The sequence below is a fragment of the Leptidea sinapis genome, chromosome 24, assembly GCF_905404315.1.
Source record: "Leptidea sinapis chromosome 24, ilLepSina1.1, whole genome shotgun sequence".
NCBI classification, from domain to species: Eukaryota; Metazoa; Arthropoda; class Insecta; order Lepidoptera; family Pieridae; genus Leptidea; species Leptidea sinapis.
This window is the reverse complement of record NC_066288.1, coordinates 9,582,472-9,602,283: the sequence shown is the minus strand read 5'-3', so window position 1 is coordinate 9,602,283 and position 19,812 is coordinate 9,582,472. Positions and strand designations below refer to the sequence as shown.

The 19,812-nt window shown below is 36.0% G+C and overlaps 2 protein-coding genes across 4 annotated transcripts in view; both read left to right on the top strand.

Moving 5' to 3' along the window:
* LOC126971761 (phospholipid-transporting ATPase IF) overlaps positions 1-11,935 on the top strand; it is a 42,406-nt gene extending 30,471 nt beyond the window's left edge. For 2 of the 3 annotated variants that reach the window (XM_050818153.1, XM_050818154.1), the window contains 8 exons: positions 2,108-2,298; positions 2,839-3,120; positions 3,864-4,000; positions 5,310-5,445; positions 6,995-7,140; positions 9,056-9,223; positions 9,661-9,816; positions 11,107-11,935. In XM_050818153.1, coding sequence (XP_050674110.1) covers positions 2,108-2,298; positions 2,839-3,120; positions 3,864-4,000; positions 5,310-5,445; positions 6,995-7,140; positions 9,056-9,223; positions 9,661-9,816; positions 11,107-11,299 — 1,409 coding nt within the window. In that variant the 3' untranslated portion in view covers positions 11,300-11,935. Of the gene's footprint in view, positions 1-2,107; positions 2,299-2,838; positions 3,121-3,863; positions 4,001-5,309; positions 5,446-6,994; positions 7,141-9,055; positions 9,224-9,660; positions 9,817-11,106 lie in introns of those variants that run through there. The other variant, XM_050818155.1, reaches the window with a different exon arrangement.
* Positions 11,936-15,994: 4,059 nt separating this feature from the next.
* LOC126971808 (spermidine synthase) lies at positions 15,995-19,712 on the top strand. Its single transcript, XM_050818240.1, has 4 exons — positions 15,995-16,162; positions 16,405-16,624; positions 16,941-17,066; positions 18,390-19,712. Exons 2-4 carry the CDS (start codon positions 16,421-16,423, stop codon positions 18,930-18,932), a joined length of 873 nt encoding a protein of 290 aa, XP_050674197.1. The 5' UTR covers positions 15,995-16,162; positions 16,405-16,420; the 3' UTR covers positions 18,933-19,712.
* The last annotated feature ends 100 nt before the right edge of the window (positions 19,713-19,812 follow it).

Genomic DNA, 19,812 nt, shown 5'->3' with positions numbered 1-19,812 from the left:
TGGATCGGAGAGTATATTTCGGATCGTTTGCACATATCACTAATCGGCAGCTCTACGCCTGATGAGTAGGAGAGCCGGAAATTAAGGGTTAGGACCGGCGTCAATTTCAGAGCCGAGCTAACTATGGGGCCGCTGGATTTATGAATGTTCAAAGAATGTGAAAAGCGCCTTAAGCCATGCCAGAATTGTAGCTCCGGCATGTATTAGTCGCACCACGTGATAAACGCTGGTGGTGTACGAGGGCGGCACTGAAAATTTCGGGAATCAAGGAAGTGACACAACATTACTATTCAAAAATGTATTTATTGCTTTTTGAAGTATTCTCCGCGAAATTTGACACATTTTTCCATACGACGCGATGGAACCAATCATTGAAGCAACCATTCCATTCGGAAGTTGGGGTCTCCAAAATGGCCGTTTTGTAGGCGTCCACAGCTTCTTCAGGTGATGAAAATCTCTGACCACGCAATTTTTTATTTATTTTAGGGAAAGTATAGAAATCATTAGGGCTAAGGTCGGGGCTGTACGGCGGATGGTCTAATAATTCTATGTTTTCTTGCTCTAAAAACTCTTTTGTTATGTGCGCGGTGTGAGAACTCGCATTGTCGTGATGGAGGATGATGCGCCGGTTGCAGTTGTGTTTACGGAGGTTAGAAACGACCTGTGGCAAACAAATGCTAGCATACCATTGTGCATTAACCGTTCTTTGTCCCACAAGAGGAATAGTCGCAACATGGCCGGTTTTGGAGACAAATGTGGCCACCATTTTTTTTACAACACTCCGTGAACGAACAATTTTTGTTGGCTTAAAGCCAACATCGAATAACACTCAAACTCGTGACTGGTTCGTACGCGTATATCCAGGATTCATCACCTGATACGATGTTGTATACAGCATTTGAGGATCTTGCGTGGAATCTTTCGAGAGTTCTGACGCACCAAGTAACGCGAGCCGCTTTTTGCTCTTCACAGAGCAAATGCGGTACCCATCGGGAAAATAACTTTTTTACACCTAATTGTTCATGCAAGATTATTTGTATTTGACTCATGCCAATGTCTAAAGTTGCCTGAATTTCGCGGTATGTCACATGTCGGTCCTCCTCAATCAGCTTACGCACAGCATCAACGGGATCATCACTGAGCTTGACACGTCCACGTTGAAATTCAGCAAACCAGCCATAAATTGTGGTTTTGGATGGGGCTTCATCACCAAATGCAGAAAGCATCCGATCAACACACTGTTTTTGTGTTAGACCACTGCTACTAAACAAGTTTGACAAGACCTTATGACAAGACCGAGAATCTGTTTTTAAATAAATAATTGGTATTCAATTTTTAAAACCAAGGAGTTTTGAATTAAAAAGATTTTAATATGACAGGAACAGTGGAAATATTCTATTCCCGATACTTTTAGTGCAGCCTATGTAGCACTTTTGAAATGGAAATGTCATCCAGAGCGCGTACACTTTCCTCAAAAGCCGGTAACGTTCCTGATTTTGCTGGTGATTCCTCTGGTGTTGCAAGAAAATGTAGGCTGTGGTAATCACTTAACACCAGGTGACCCGTACGCTCGTTTGTCCTCCTATTCCATACAAAAAAAGAGTCGATTTGGATGCGAAAAGAGCGTCTTGAAGATTATGATTCTCTTTCGCGTCGTGGAACGTGTATGCACTTTACAGAATGACAGGCTGGCATAAATTTCTTTGGACAGGCTTGTCACCAGAACGTACAAGCTCCCGAGAAAAGGCATGCAAGTCGGGAGAATCAAGTCGAAGTCGTATATAACTCTTTTTAGGGACCTGAAGGCAGAACTGTAGTGCTTTTTTAGTTTTTTGGTGGTACGTGGAAGAAAATTCCATAAATACCGCACTCTGGAGAAATGCTACTCATTCAGGTGGTGAGGATTATATTTTTGTAGTGTTTGGGTTTTTATTTTTGGCATGCAGGTAGTGTACGTCTCTTCGCAACGCCAAGAGTGTATAGGGTGAGCTGTAACCGGCCGAAGCGAGGGAATCCCCATCCACTTGTCATTGCAGCTCTTGGATAACTGTACATATTATAAAATCCCAAAGATACTGTCAAAAGTCAATAATATGATTACTTCCAGTAATCAAACAGTTGGACGGCACAAGTGCCGAAAGTCTACAGCAAGTGAATCAACAATTCAAAGTGTTGGAACAAAAGCTGACACTGGTGGGCGCCACGGCTGTCGAAGACTGTCTGCAGGATGACGTGGCGGATACCCTCGCAGCGCTGCGGAGAGCTGGGATCAAAACCTGGGTGCTTACTGGGGATAAGGTACGAGTAACTTATTATGGGCATAACTAGAAGGTATAGGGAAGGTTACAGTTTGGCAACTTTACTACTAATTTTAGCTAAATGTTTTTTATCTGTAACATTAATGCAACTCAATGATGAAGCAACCCTCGAATCAATCATGGATTTTTTAAGGTTATTTTTAATAGCGCTGCTTTATTTACGAATTGCTCGAAGTGTCCGATTATGACGTCACATCTCAGAAATCAATGGTAACGTGTGTAATATAAGTAAGATTTAAAACAAAAACTTTTTCGCTTCGATTTTGTTTAACATCTGTTCAAAGGGTTCAAATCGCCAAGCGATTTAGTTGTTGATCAACTAAAATCGCTTCGTTAGCTAAAAGCGATGACGATTATTGAGCCGTAACGTCATGTTTGAATAACCATGGCCGATCGCCCTAAATTACACTTTTATTCTATTGAATATCTTTTTAATCTTACAATTTATAAAAAAAAACTGGTATTTTTTTTATTTTTATACCAAAAATCAGCTTCTTGTTGATTTGATTAATTTTGACAGGTAGAAACAGCGATAAATGTCGCACAATCCTGCGCCCACATATCCGAGAACGACCGACGAATGTTTCTCATTGGACTGCAAGACGAAATGGCTTTGCAAGAGTCTTTGAACATCTGCAAGCGGACCATAGATGAGCCCAGCTATAGAGATATAACTTTGATTGTTGATGGAACTAGTATGAGCAGTATATTAGACACGCCTTATGCTGCCGATTTTGTCGATATATCGCTTAAGTGTAGTGCTGTGCTCTGTTGTCGATTGTCACCGTTACAAAAGGCTAAGGTAAGTGGCATAAGTGCATACAGCTTATATTATTCAATACAAAATGTCATTTGGTGCTTTATTGGACTGATTTTTTTGTTCTGATGTCTAATATTATGTTTATAATTTAAAAAACAAACACGTTTATTATGAGTTGACATTGTTAGCAAAGCGCATACAACCATTGGATGTTTGTTTCCGTACCATGGATGTTTATAATATGTATTAATGTATGTTTAAGTAAGTATATTATATTATTTAGTTGTCTTATACCCGTAGGTACAGGTTATGCCTAGCTTAGGGCAAGATAATTTGTGTAAAAGTGAGTCAATATTATTATTATTTAAAATGGGAGCATTTAAATGGTTGTATACGCATGATTTTTCTGGTGTTGCTAGAGAGTGTGAGTGACGATGAGGGTGACGCACCTTTGTAGAGTACGAAAGAACAAAACCTCTTGTTTCTTCCAAATAATATGATATACTTACTTATTATATACTCTAAAAAGCACAAAATTCTCTTTGGTATCCGAAAATTTATCGGTTAAAGAATTGTTTGAAATTTAAAATTAACAACATTTCGTGCCTTATCGACGATAGATGAAATTTATATAAATTAACAAAAATCTTATTATGCAAATTGAAAAAAGGAATGATTTTATCAAATTAATGTCAACGGTCCTCGATAAATCTACATTACTAAATAAACATTTTTTCACTATCTAAGTAATGAATAACAGTGATAAAACGTAGAGTTAATTTCAGATTGTAAAACTAATAAAGAACAGTCCGGAGCATCCAATCACTGCGGCGATCGGAGATGGAGCCAACGATATATCCATGATACAGGAAGCTCACGTTGGTTTTGGAATATTTGGGAAGGAAGGACATCAAGCGGCTAGGTGAGAATTTTTAAATAAAAGGGACTAAACGGTCAAAAGACAAATGTGATTAGAAGTGAGTCAACCGTCCATGGACATTCGCAAATCCAAGGCGTCAAGAGATGCGTTTATGCATTATCTTAACAATCTAATAACACCACTGAAGCAAGTTCATTCCACAATTTGACTGTAGGCACGTTGAAAAAAGTTCCAAATCCAAATCGTAAGGATTATATTTGAATTTGAGTGTTGTTGAAATTTATCAGAAATCAGATAAATAGCTATTTGGACTATATTCATTAAGATATGTGATAGACGTTGCAGAATGAAGTGCAGCGTACTTCTCTATTGCAATTCAAGGAATCGAGCCCTTCGAGCTAGTATCCTGATAAATCACTTATTGTTGATTGATAAGACGGGTGCGATTATCTTACAGCTGATTTCAGTATTCGGCCACTTAAGTCGAGATAATAAGTCTGTTTTGGGCGATGTATGTGCTTCTAGGTACAAATCAAATCAAATCAAAATCAGTTTATTCATGTAGCTCACGGAAATGACACTTATGAATGTCAAAAAAAATTTTTTTCTTATTGAATCTACCGCTACTTCGTAAAAGGTTGAGCTAATGAGAAGAAGTAGCAAGAAACTCATTGCCACTCTTTTATATCAAGACATGATTCTATAAATGTTCAAAGCAATGTTTTTTATTACAATAAGGGTACGAGACGAGCAGGACGTTCAGCTGATGGTAATTGATACGCCCTGCTCATTACAATGTGCCGCCGAGAATTCTTGAAAAACATAAAAATCTGAGCGGCAATACAATTGCGCTCGTCACCTTTAGACATAAGATGTTAAGTTTCATTTGCCCAGTAATTTCACTAGCTATGGCGCCCTTCAGACCGAAATACAGTAATGCTTACACATAACTGCTTCACGGTCTCAGGTCTGAGACATTCATTTTGGAATGGGTGGTAGTTTTTGACTTTCAATAAATGATGTCATATCCTATTTTGACTAAAAATATTTTAATTTGAACTTGACTAGATCGTCGGTCCATCTTGTGGGGGCCTACCAACACTGTGTCTTCCGGTACGTGGTTGCCATTCGAGGACTTTTCTGTCCCATCGGCCATCTGTCCGTCGAACTATATACCATGCCCACTGCCACTTCAGTTTCACAATCATTTGGGCTATGTCGGTGACTTTGGTTCTCCTCTGACCTAATCAGGGCACATCAAATAGATGATGATCGTTGCATTATGGTAGTGTTTTGTCTGTACAACTGTTATTATAACAATAATTATATTGCCTATTTTAATTGTTTATAGGTCAGCTGACTTCGCGTTTACAAAATTTTCAATGGTGAAAAAAATGTTGTTAGTAATGGGACACTGGTATTACCAAAGACTGGCAACACTAGTGCATTATTTCTTCTATAAAAATCTACTTCTTGGAAATCTTATGGTAAGTTCTGTTATATAATTTTTTATTATAATAGGAACTAGATTTAATAGATATAAACATTAAAACTTAATAAAACACATATCTTAACATCAAACACGCTAAAAAATAGTGATATTCTAACTGTATTAATATAATAATTAATATGATTACTATTATTTATGTATCTTAAAAATATGTAAAGTCTTCTCTTCCCAAATACCACAATGTCTGAAGACGAAGGTTTTCAACCAGTGGTGACTTACGGTACGCAGACGTGGTCGCTAACTATGGGCCTGATGAGAAAGCTCATGGTCGCTCAGAGGGCAATGGAGAGGGTTAAGCACGGAGATTCCCTTCATATCCCAAATGATTGTGAAACTAAAGTAGCAGTGGGCAGGGCACATAGTTCGAAGGACAGATGACCGTTGGGGCCGTAAAGCCCTCAAATGGCGACCACGTACTGGAAGGCGCAGTGTTGGTAGGACTCCACAAGATGAGCAGGACCGATTGTCGTGGAAATGGGGGGGGGGGGGGGTGATATATCTTTAAAGTAAAAGTATAGTTTGGGATAAAATGAAGACTTTGAATCTGTTGCGCGTGCATGCGCACAGAATATGTTTTTCCGACACCAACAAGTTAGTCGATAAATTTCCATCTAGTGCACTTTGATGTGATATTGCTATACTATATATTATATAAAACTGAATTGCTGTTCGTTAGTCTCGCTAAAACTCGAGAACGGCTGAACCGATTTGGCTAATTGTGGTCTTGAATTATTTGTGGAAGTCCAGAGAAGGTTTAAAAGGTGAATAAATAGGAAAATGCTGCTAAATTAAATAAAAACAACAAATTTGTTTTTCCGTTGATGTGATACATAATTTCTATGAGAGAATTTGTTGACGCACGGTTTGACAGTTCTGCTGTGAAAAAATTTCATTACGACAGCAGAGTGTATATTTTACGAAGTAATTTTTGATGTTATGATATATTATTGACAAATTCATATTAAAACATTATTTTATTTATTATATACAGAACAACGTCTGTCGGGTCAGCTAGTATCAAATAATTTATACGCCTCGATAGAGCCTCTTGCTGTTAGACAATCGATGAAAACAGCCAGGTTTATTACCTAAGTGTGCGTGACAAGCTACGTCTTACACTCGCGATTTATGTCACTTTGTGTTAGTGTGCGAGCATTGCTCAAAATAGAGGTTAACTGTCAACCTCAATTGTTTTCACAGCAGCTGTAACAGTCTAAGCTGCTTATATATAACAACACGTAACCATGTTAACAAAGATAAGTAAGAAGGTCAGAGTACCTACTACAGTATTATAAACAAAAAAATCTTTCATAAACGTGCGTGCATATGTAAAGACACATCACTTTTATGTTACATCAGTCAACCAATTTGCTTCCTGCAATTATTTCTCATTCATCTTTCCATCTCTCTAGTGGTCTACCTCACCTTTACCTTTATGCGCTTTACAAGAAGATTAAGAAAAGGGATCATTTTTAATCTTATTGTGTTAGTTGTAAGATAATTGATAAGGGCATTTATTATTTCAGCTGTTTTTCCAAGCGAACTCCATGTTCTCGACACAGTCCATATTTGACAGTATGTACCTCACCTTCTACAACTTGGTCTTTACGTCAGTTCCGTGCCTCGTGCTCTCCGTGACTGACCAGCGGTGGCCAGCTCAGCTCCTGCTAGCGTACGTATACTTATAATGGACCCTGATAACGTATCATAACCAAGGCCGTGCTATGAACGTGCAGGACAAGAAACACGATATAACAATGTCCGTTAATCGTCATGGTATTAACCGAAACTAATTCTTCAAATTCTAATTAATTAAAAAAAATCAATGCATTTGGGTACGACGGAGTGCTGGTCGCTGACAGTCTAGTCGGCTAGCCTTCCGAAATCACCAAATGCCCGTGCGCCGCGGTATGCCTTAGATCGGTGTGATTTTGGCGCGCGCACAGCAGTCTGTCAATGCGTATTATTTTACATGTATTAATAGATTGGTTATAATTAAGATGACTTGAGTGAGCTATTGAAACAAGCTATAATACCGTGCAAAATAAACCATCTTATAAACAAAATAAGGTTCAGAACATGGTCATGACGTAGTGTGCCGTACGGCACTTTCGATTTTGGTGTATCTGAAAAATCTAGTGCGCTGGGGACTTGCCGATTTCGGAAGGCTAGTCTCATAGTTCTAAGTATTACTTATATTAGATAATCAAAGAATAATATCATAGAAAGATCTTAACATACTATGGCTATTCTAGAACATAAATACTAGTAGTTACACTCCTTTTTGTTGCCATTTTTTCCTAGAAAAAAAGCTTTTTCTGTACACATGCAATGTGCATCTCCAGAACAGAAGATTTTTTTATGGGATGGAGGCCAAGCACGACCATATGATGGTGAGCGATCATCTCCACCCACGCTCCCTTGGACACTTTAGGTCTCACAGGATCTTTGTTGGACTTTTAGATACGTGTCCACGCTTTTCATATTGTTATATCGTCGTGAAAACACCGGGCAAAGCAGTTCGTTCCAATGTTTGGTTGTGTGTAGAGAGACGTTCCATTTCCATCCAGATGATGATAACTTACGTTACGTTACGTTAAGTTAAGTTGGATGGTGGAAGTAGGAGGCAGGAATTTAAAAAAAAGTGAGTGAAAAATCAAGACAAGAGTCAAACCAATTAAGTATTATTAGAAACGACTACGGCGACATAGTCCATCACCCAAAAATCATTAAGAAAACACATCACCGAACAAACGAAAACAACCGTGTTGCGAAGAGCTGTTCAACCTGATTCCTGCCCCTGAATTCTACCTTCGCACGACACGCCACAAGTTAGGATCATCTACCATCTGGATGTGTGGCGGTCCTCCACAGTGCGGTTTTCAAGGAGCTTTCTTTCACGTACTAGAAAGCTGTGGAATGATCTTGACCTTGTGCGGTGTTTCCGGGACAATACGACAAGGGTACCTTCAAAAAAGCGAGTACACCTTCCTTAAAGGCTGGCAACGTTCCTGTGATTCCTCTGGTGTTGCAAGAGAAGGTGAGCGGCGGCGATCACTTAACACCAGGTGACCTGTACGTTCGTTTGTCCTCTTTGCGTATAAAAAAAATCACAGACGAATCAGAAGACATGACAGCTATATTATCCAAATGTCAGCTTGTTGCCTCACGTACATTACTGCGCCCATCACTATAAGATATTATTTGGAATGTATCTACTATTAAATCTATTTCTGTAATAACAAAGGCATTCATTCAAATTCGTAAACGTAAAATTTACTGAATCGAGACCCTTACAGCGTGCTTCTAAGGAATACACAATAAAATTTATTGAAGTAGACTTTGCAATGCGGAAATCCATAATTATCCAAATGCTGTATGCCTTCTTTAGTGTTAATCCCGCAAATACTCGTCCTTAAACAATTCGACATGTGTTTCGCCTCTACACCAGGCATCCTCAGGAGATGTTGACTCGACAAACTCGGGCACGAGATAAAGTTAAAAGTCTGAGTCTCGTGCCAGAGTTTGGCGGAATTAACACTAAAGTCTCAAAACATTTGGATACACAATAAAGTTGTTGCCTGTAGGAATCCAGCTTTATACCGCAACATCCGGAGGAACACGCTTCTCTCGTGGAAGTACTTCACGGCGTGGGTGGCGGCGGCTCTCTACCACTCGCTCATCATCTATGCCTTCTCTAAAATGATATTCAGCAACTCTACCATATCACTCGACGCCAAAACTGTAGACTTATGGTAATTATAATTTATATTATAAATTAATTATCAATCTTCAAACATCACAGTATATACCTATTGTTTTAGTGCCCTGCCCTGTCCATTATAATGTTTTACCATGTTAAAATAGAGAAGTAAAAACTGAACATCCAGTGGGTTCTCGCGCCATCTGAATTTGATGTGGGCCTTGTCATTTAAAAACCAGCCAAATACGACTCGAACTCCCGAACGAAAAATTCCTTACCACACGTTACGTTACGTCACCTTGAGACAAGATGTTAAGTCTCATTTGCCCAGAAATTTAGCTAGCTACGGCGCCCTTCTGACCGAAACACAGTAATGCTTACACATAACTGCTTCACGGCCGAAATAGGCGCCCGTCAAGTGATTATTAAATCCTATTTTGAATAAAAATATTAGAATTTGAATTTAATGTCACCTATATTGTATCCTAGGTGTTATGGCGCCACACTATTCCACCTCATGATGGTAATCGTGACAGTCAAGCTGTGTCTGCAAGCGCGCTACGTCACCGTTGCTTTCGCACTCACAGCGCTGTTATCACTACTCGCCTATGTTGCCTTTAACACTATATACTCAATGATCAATGTGTAAGTATTGTTTACTCTTTGATACTGTAACAATGACAATCATCATTTTAATCCAAATGATATTGCAAATGAATTTAATGATTATTTTATAAATATGAGTAAGAATGTTAATGGAATAAAACCAGACTACAAATTAATAAATACGGTAAATTCCTCCATATTCTTAGCGCCCTGTACGGAAAACGAGGTAATAATAGCAATCAACTCTTTAAGTAACACCAAGGCTGTTGGTCATGATAACATAACAACCCATGTTATAAAAACATGCAAAAATGCAATAGCTGCAGTACTGACATATTTAATCAATTTATCATTTGAACAAGGACAATTCCCCACAACTCTTAAGTCATCTATTATAAAACCTCTTCACAAAAATAGTACTCATACGGAACTTTTAATTATAGACCAATAACTTTTATATCCATTCTATCAAAAGTTTTTGAGAAAATAATGTATAAACGATTAACCGACTGCTTTACGAAATTCAACGTCATTACAGAGGAACAAACATAAACTTGTTATGCCTACTACTCAAGTTCGTAAGTCTTGTGTGGCGATGTATATGCAAGATCCCAGAAAATGTTCAAAACAAAAGTATTACGATATTCAAAAGAATTGTTAAGAAACGTTTGTGTGGTAAAGTTAACATAAATGACTTTCTTAATGATTCCACATATTGGGAATGAAGCGACCTCCCTCAGCCTATTAAATAATGAGTTTAATAGTTTAATTGTACAATATTATTTTGTAAACATACTTTTTGATGAAAAAAAAAGCCCGCTGAGTTTGTTACCCCCATTCTTCTCAGGTCTGAGGCATTCTTTTTGGAATGGGTGTAGTTTTTTGACTTTTAATAAGTGATGTCACATCCTATTTTAAATAAAAATATTTGAATTTGTCATTTCGTCTTCGAAATTTTCTCATCACGAAGACGTGAATTGAAAACAGATAAACAGCCATGGAAGCCAAGTAGTCTGACGTTGGTTATAAAAAAAATTATGACTAGAGTTGTTATCAAAAAATTTGATTTGTCAAAGAAGGTCACTAAAAATGTAGGAAAAGTTTAACATTAAATTTATTTATAGCGAATGCTTGGCATAAATTAATAATGATAATATTAATTACCAGATTAATGTTTTGCAATTTTTAAATACTTTAAATAAAATTTAGCTAGGCATAGCTCTAAAGTAGGTAATAAAGTTTAAATGAAAATATTTGACTCTTTTATAATATGTGATTATTGTGTACATGCTTTTATTAGTAATAATATAAAACGGTTATTATTTTCAGACAAATTGACGGCGATGTTCTTGGAACATATACAAGACTACTGGCTTCACCTTCGTTTTGGTTCCTCAATCTCCTAGTAGTCGTTACGTCACTAGCACCGGACTTCTTCGTCAAATTGCTGACGGAACGGTGGGACAGACGCCATATACACACGAGTTATAACGTTCAGTCTATTTTCTCTACTAGATTGTAGTCTGGTTATCAAGTCTAGTTAAAATCAATTATCTAATAATGGTTAAGTACTAATTGTCGCTATAACGAGATAGTGGTTAGAGTGGTAGGCCCATTGCAGTATAACGCGTTTTTACGACCTCGTAATTCAGAATTAGAATAATAATTAATCACAATTCATACCAAGTATTTTCAATTGTTTGCCTGGTTTTATATCACATTGGTCCAGGGTGTTCGATTAAAAAACTATAGGCTCACAGCACGGACGAGTAAAAAAATAAGGACTCCGTGTCACCTAACATAACAGTGAGCCACCAAAACAAGCCGGTAAACGTGTAAGTACATAGCCCCACGCATACACTTACACTAATACAAGCCGATCGGCCGCCATTATGAGAGTTGTCATCGTCTGTGACAGATCAGTTTGCGTCGCAATAAAATATTTTATAAATGCCGTCGTGCTTTGTGAAAAAGTGTAAAAACAATAATATAAAAGTATTTCTGGATATATGGTTATACCCCGTAACCGCTAGCATAAAGGTGCTTCACTTGCTAATATCACGGCGCTGAGGCCTGAGTCCTTCTTCTTTTACTAGTCCGTGGCTCACAGGGGTTTAAATCTAGTCCCCATTTGAGGCAAAACAATCGCACAGCTGTAGTGACATATCTATATATTAAGTCTACTGTGGTAGTGACTAGACGTCCGCGTCGAGCGGTAAAATATAGCCTTTGATGACCAATTACAATTTATATTTATAATGCTAAATATCTAGATTAATACGACTTACTGTGGTATAAATTAACATCGGGATAAATTAATAAAAAATGAGTGCAGTATGTAATGTAAAAGCACGCATTATTGGACCGATTAAAGTTGGTTTTCAATACTGCTTGTGTCCAATAAGTTGACACTTGAGTAGAATTCGACTCTACCTTTTCTTTCAAGTTATCTTTAGCTTTTAAAGCAAGAACTATAGATTTATTGTTATGTAAAGAATTTTTAAAGTACTATTTTAAACAAATAACGTTACTGATAACAAAAGCTATTGAGGACGCAAAGATTGACTCCGTTTTTTGCCAACTTACCTAGGTATATTGTAAATATTTTGAAATTCTAGTCATAATATACGTTTAAGCAAATATACATACATACATAGTTAGGTAGAAAGTAATCCTAGATGATCATTAGGTAATAAATACCCAATGAAGCCCTAAATAAAAAATAAACAAAGCAATGCTTAGCAAATTAATAAATGTTATATAGTAATAATTAATTATATTTAAGTGCTCGTAATTAGAAAAAGTGCAGTTAAAAATATTGTAAGATAATCTTATTTCATTATGATTAAGTAGTTTCTTCATAATACTTAATAAAGTAAATGTAAGTATGAATTTTAATGAAATTAATTTATCTTAAAATTTAAAATGTTATTAATGATAATCATATTTCTACAAATATCTTACTTTAAATGTTATATTGTAAATATTTTTTTAAATTATTTGGATTAAATCCAAAAACATACTTAAATAATAATACATTGTACTATGTAATGTGATAATTATATATAAGGAAAGGCAGTGACTTATAATAGCTTTATATAGATTTTTGAAAATTTTTAATAGTTCAATGTAAAAAATAAAACAGAATTATATTATTTTTATTTTGTTAAATAGGTGACTTTTAAAGTTATAAATGAATAAATAAATAGGTAATGATATGCCTTTAATTAGTATTTGTATCTATATTATGAACTAACCGGCATCCGCGACTTTCCACGCGTGGATTTCGGCGTATTATTTGAATAACTAACGGAACTTCTTTTTCTTTTGTACCGATTGAAATAAACAATAAACTCTTACCCCCTTATTCATAATGGTCCGCTAACTTAAAACAGCCGCTAAGGAGTGTTTTTTCTCATTCTGACTTAGGTCAATGGAAGAAGACACAGTGAGAATTAGCAATGCTTTAAGTTAGCAGACTATTATGAATAAGGGGGTTAGTCGAAACCGCATTCAAACGTAGCCGTTTCTGAGATTAGCTTGAGAGAACAAACAGACAACCCGACAAAACTTCTAAAAACCATTTTTTGGTATCCATTACCCTACGTACGACATATATAAATTGTTTTAATGAAATTATATCAGACGCAGCAAATTTATTATATATAATATAATTTATCCGTAAAGTAATTAATAGATATACTAGGTATATCTATTAATTACTTTCATGGAAAGGTAGAGTATGGGGGAGCCCCAATCAGACTCCTGTTTTCTCTTTATGAAATAACGTTCAGCTGATGGTAATTGATACGCTATGCCCATTACAATGCAGTGCCGCTCAGAATTATTGAAAAACCCAAAAATTCTGAAAGGCACTACAATTGCGCTCGTCACCTTGAGACATTTCATTTCATTTACCCAGTAATTTCACTAGCTACGGCGCTTCAATAGTTCAATTGTGTCAATTTTGCGTCCAGTTGGCAACCAATCCCATTTCTTCCACCAGCCCCCTTTCAGAAGTTCAGAACCTTCCTGGGATGTTCGCAGACTCCTCGAAGTGACCCCGTTTTTTTAAGTACTTACGCAAGTTAGTTGGCCACTCTGTCCTTGGATTAAATGAGTGACAGTTTCACTTCCACCAGACACTCTGCACCTAGGGCTTAAATTACGCCGATTGTGACTACACCCATCATAATATGGACATCGGGTCTATTTACGTGAAAACTCCTAAAAAAGCAGTACACAAACTATAACATCATCCACGTAAACAAAAATATTTATAAAATGTAATCAACTGGGCCAAACTATTTCAAATTTATTAACTATGAGACCAAAAAGCTAACATTTCGCATCAAACTAAATAAGGATTACGAAAATCAGATCATAAATCTCAGCGTAATCGGTGTGGGTACATACATAAAAAAATACCCTCCCAAGCTCCCGTGGAATGGTGCTCACAGATGCTAATGAAGTACGACCGTCGACCACGGACATTTTAATGCTGTTTGTGACATTGTCACAGGAGACGAAACGTGGATTTATTGTTTTGAACCCGAAAAACAACAGCAATCTTGTGAATGGGTGTTTGAAAATGAAAACAGACCAACAAAAGTGAGGCAGGCGAGAAACGTTGGTAAAAAAATGATCGCATTTATTTTTTTTCATCTGCACAATTCCACTTCAAAATCAAAAGTGTAAATGTCGTGTGTATTCTATTCAGGGTGTTAAAAAAGTTCGCGAAAGCCGTGTTCTCCTACATCATGACAACGCTTATTCACACACGGTCATTTTTAGCTTCCGAAAAAGTACAACTTGTCACCCATCCTGCACATAGCCCCGACCTAGCACCCTGTGATTTCTGTATTTTCCCTAATCAAATCAAAGACTTGATGAGAGGCTTCAGCACGTAGAAAACATGCCTTCAGATCTGTGGTCCTCCCGTTTTAAAAAATGGTTCGATCGCATGAAAAAATGTTTAAAATGTATTTTTTTTTAAACAAAAAAAAAAGTTTTTTTAAGATATGCAAAACTTTTAGTGTGGCCTACGTATTTTCTGTAGGGCAGTTGCATTGGGCCTGCCTCCTGAGTCAATCCGTCGTCGTGCCAGTTTATGCAGCGGACTGCATCGTTACCTAATGACTCTCTGGGTCCCTCGATAAAAAAGTCATACCGTGGTCAGAGGCAACTCGTTCCATGAATTTGTAGCACTCGTTGGTTAAAAGAATTTAGGCAACCAAGTGGCTGTTTCGTTTTGATAGTATCTACTGTCCTGCTGTGTTCACATACTAAGACCGTAATGTTTGCTTATTTAAATAAATATTTATATTACAACTAAACTTTCAAGTACCGGCACCAAGCCTACTTAGCAACGGAAGCGGTGAAATCCACAAGTTTCCTTGGATAATGAGTATCAAGCAGGGAGTGTATTTAGGATAATCTGAGAATGTATTCCGTCTGGGGCGCGTGGGTGACAATCGAAAACACATACGAACAGAACGATGCCAGCACGAGGCATGATTTTCTCCATTTTCTTTTAGTACCTATATTGTTATAGGTATATTATAGAAGTGAAGTAACATAACATCGGTAAGTAATTATTATTTATTACATTATATTTTTTAATTAATATTCGTTAAAACACAGAACAATTACGATAAAAAACACTAAAATTAAAAGGCGGTCCAATTTGACAGGTGACTAATGAACATAAATTTTTTTGAAACGGTCCATCTTTTCCGTGTCTTTCTCACATTTAGGATTTTGTGTAAGGATAGTTTTCTCACCCTCACGCCGGGTTCGTCTATTACGGTAGTATAACGGCCGTTTTCAATAACTCCTTTTTTTCAATATCTATCCTTAGTTTAACTTACTACAGGTAGACATATCTATCCTTTTACGCTTACTTACATTTCAATAAGCTATCGACTTATAGCAAGGGACTATAACTATACTGGACATAATTATGGATAGATAAGATCTTGTCATTAAACAGTGACAGCAATGCATCCGTAACAAGAGATACGATATTGAAAACGGCCGTAAGTATATTAAGTTTATGGTTGTGATCTAGACCATGCATGTTAAAATAAATATTTCCTTGAAATACATCTAGTGGATTCTACATCATTTTTGATTGCGTTTACTCAAAGTACAAGCTCCTGTAGTGTCAAATGTCAATGTCAAAAACTAGGATATCTTATCAATTTTTATCTTCTTGACTCTTGTTATCTTATTTCTAATTTCTGTTTGTTTATCATTTAAAGTAGATAGTGGGTAGCGCGCCCGCGCTGATCGGAATTTTAAGACAATTTGAATTTAATTATTTGTTGAAAAGTGAACGTTGAATGACGAGCGAACAGCGAACGCTACATCTATAATAATTGGGGTCAGTATTTCATTTAGTTAAATAGGTATAAGCAATTATTTTAATAACTACTTCATATACTTTGCGAACCAATATAAAGTCGAATTTTTAAATAAAAATTCGGATACTTACCACAGTATGTACACAGTTGGTAATGGTTCTGCCTAGTTAAGTTATTAATGGATAACTGATATTATAAGGTCATACATAGTTATTATGGTATAGGTTAGAGTTTTATTCTATAGGATATTATTTTTCACCAGGACTGATTTGAAAAGAATGGATAAACTGAAAAAGAATTGGTTTACGGAAATATGTGAGATGTGGCCGGGAGGTGCATTTTCATTTGAAGTAAAAGAAGTACTCCATAGAGAAAAGTCAAAATATCAAGATATTGAAGTATTAGACACTACTAGCTTTGGAAGAGTTCTTGTTCTTGATGGTATAATACAATGCACACAGAAAGATGAATTCTCATATCAGGTATTTAAGTCTGGATATTTTTAATACTATATTAAGTAATAATTATTATCTATCAAACTTGTTTATTTTAAATTTTTATTATTTAGACAGATATTTTCTCAACTAAATATTCACATAGTATGTTTGATTCCAGACGAAATTGCATATCTTGTTTGACTAAATTGTTAGCATTACAAATATATATATCAATTAAAAGTCTACCATGTAATAAAGTTGATTATTTCATAGACTAGTTGTGGGCCATTCTGAACATAAGATTCAAGCTGTTTTTGTTAGGTGTTACTTGTTCAATATATTTTCTTTATTAAATTTACAGGAAATGATAGCATTCTTACCACTTTGTTGCCACAAAAATCCAGAAAAGGTACTGATAGTGGGTGGAGGTGATGGTGGCGTTGCTAGAGAGGTTGCCAAGCATCCCAAAGTTAAGGAAATCATTCAGGTAATATTGTGTATTATTTATATACTACTGTGACAAACTAGTGATAAACTTGAATGGATTGATGCATCTTAATAATAATATAGCCTTTATTCTGTTAACTAGGTATTTAAATTACTTTAATTTAAAATTAAATCTAGTAATAGTGTGTTAAAAAACCCTGTATGATAATTGACACAGATATAAAGTAGATTTTTTAACGAAAATAAGGGACAAGACGTTCAGTTGATGGTAACTGATAGGCCTTGCCCATTACAATGCAATGCCACTAAGGATTCTTGAAAAACCCAAATATTCTGAGTGACACTACGAATGTGCTCGTCACCTTGAGACAAGATGTTAAGTCTCATATGCCCAGCAATTTCACTAGCTATGGCGCCCTTCACCCAAACACAATAATGTTTACATATTACTGCTTTACGGCAGAAATAGGCGCCAATGTGGTACCCATAATTAGAATAACCCGTCAATTAGAATTATTGCTTTACAAAATAACAAAAGTTACGCGGCAGGTCGCGTTATAGTGTAAGTTTTTGTGGTTCGTGTACTCGAGTGAAGAGTATTTTAACATTCTCATGTGTTTAGGTCGCAATAATTGTAACTACGCTGCAGCTCATAGGGATTACGAACAAAGTGATGCACTTGACACTTGAGCTCGGTTTGGAGTTGCTGTCTCGCAATGCTTTCCAGCATCTGCACATGCGACAGAACACTACGAGCAGCGTGCACGCAAAAATTTCATGTAATACCACAAAGTAATGTGCAAGCATTATTGTGTTACAGTCAGAAGGGCGTCATAGCTAGTGAGATTACTGGGCAAATGAGACTTAGCATCTTATGTCTCAAGGAGAGCAATTGTAGTGCCACTCAGAATTTTTGGACTTTTCATGTATCCTGAGTGACACTGCTTTGTAATGGGCAGGGCGTATCAATTAACATCAGCTGAATGTCTGTCCCTTATTGTCAAAAATAAAAATTCATGTATGCTAAAAATAATATACTTAATTTTTCATGCATATTAAGGATACAGCAGGTAATATCTAATACTGTATAGAAGTTATAATCATTCATTAAATTTGTAGTATAAAATTCACTTATCATAATTCACTCATCTACCATTAAGTACAGTAACAAAGTGATATCTTATCACAGTTCAGAGGTCAACTTGTGCTATGTTAAAGATGTGTATAAATAGATATCAATAAATAGCATGTTCGTTAACGTCATCAATGATTGAGCTTTGTATAATAGAAAACTTGTACATATTTTGATTATTTCCAAACTAAAATATATTATTGTATTTAACAATGCTTTTTAAAATTTCAGGTTGAGATTGATGAAAGAGTTATTGAGGTGTCAAAGCAATATTTACCATTTATGGCTGTTGGCTTTGAAAGCAAAAAATTGAGATTGCATGTTGGCGATGGATTTGAATTTATGAAAAATCATAGCAGCGAGTTTGATGTTATTATTACCGATAGCAGTGATCCTGTTGGACCAGCCGTTAGTTTGTTCCAGGAGAACTACTTTGCTCTGATGAAGAGTGCATTGAAACCGAATGGTATTGTTTGCTCCCAGGCCGGCAGTTTCTGGTACAGCATGGATTTAGTTGTAAGCACATTACAAATATGTAAAAATCAGTTTACAAGAGCTGCATATGCAAGTACATCAGTGCCAACATATCCATCGGGACAAATTGGATTTGTAATTGGCTCCTTAGATGGTGATGTGCAGTTTGAACAGCCCTCAACAGTTTTTTCACGGCAAGAAGAAATCTCTATGAACTTACGGTACTACAATACCGATGTACATAAAGCTTCGTTTAGACTCCCAACATTTGTAAGAAATCAACTACATAATAATATATAGGTTACAGTACTTAATATGCACACTGCATTTATTGTTATTAGGTATATTGTGACTTAAGACTCATTTTTTATGATAAGTTTTAGAGATGTTTAAAACATGTTTCAACATTCCTTAATGCATTCCTTTTTATTGCTTAAATCTAGTACAAATTATATTTATATACTTGATATACACATAACAGCTCTTAGTATTTTCTTTGAGTAGTGTGAGTGTTACACATTTAAATCAATTTGGCCGAAGGACTTGCATCTGTGCCACTAAATAAATAAATAAAAGATTTAAATCAATTACTTAAATATTTCAATATTCTTCCAGCTGATGATGATGAAATTCAATTACACGCATTTTAATCCTTTGAAAAGTATTTTGTTTAAACATCAGCTCTTTTTAATAAAATACTTTTGGACCAAATTATATTTTGTTTAGATTTTGTATCCCACTGAGTAATGTAATCAATAAATTGTTATGTTTTTAAAGTGATAACCTTACTTCTGGGATTAATTACACAAACAAAACTGACGAAAATGAACGATGCGGGACTCGACCGATCTCCCGCGTTCCGTGCAAGCGCTCTTTCCAACTGAGCCATCCGTTCCGAGTGACGTATCAGTATACATTTTATTGTCAGTTTTATTTGGGTAATGTAATAAAGTAGTATGATATAATAACTATTTGCTCATTGTATTGTTACATGATAAGTTTGAAAGGTTCATATTATGAATGATGTTGATAATTATATTTTTTATTGAAATCAATAAAGTTTATTTTTATATTTTACAAGACTTTTATTTCATAACATAATTTAATTTTTGGTGTCTTTTCCAGATCGATGCTATATTTATAGTCTAGATACCTCTAGATAGTCTATGGACAGCTGAAA

Excerpts from the sequence above, each read along its gene's own strand:
- LOC126971808 (XM_050818240.1), top strand. The coding sequence starts at position 16,421 with ATGGATAAACTGAAAAAGAATTGGTTTACGGAAATATGTGAGATGTGG. Across the intron at positions 16,625-16,940 it reads AAGATGAATTCTCATATCAG|GAAATGATAGCATTCTTACC; the intron begins GTATTTAAGTCT and ends TTAAATTTACAG. Across the intron at positions 17,067-18,389 it reads AAGTTAAGGAAATCATTCAG|GTTGAGATTGATGAAAGAGT; the intron begins GTAATATTGTGT and ends TTAAAATTTCAG.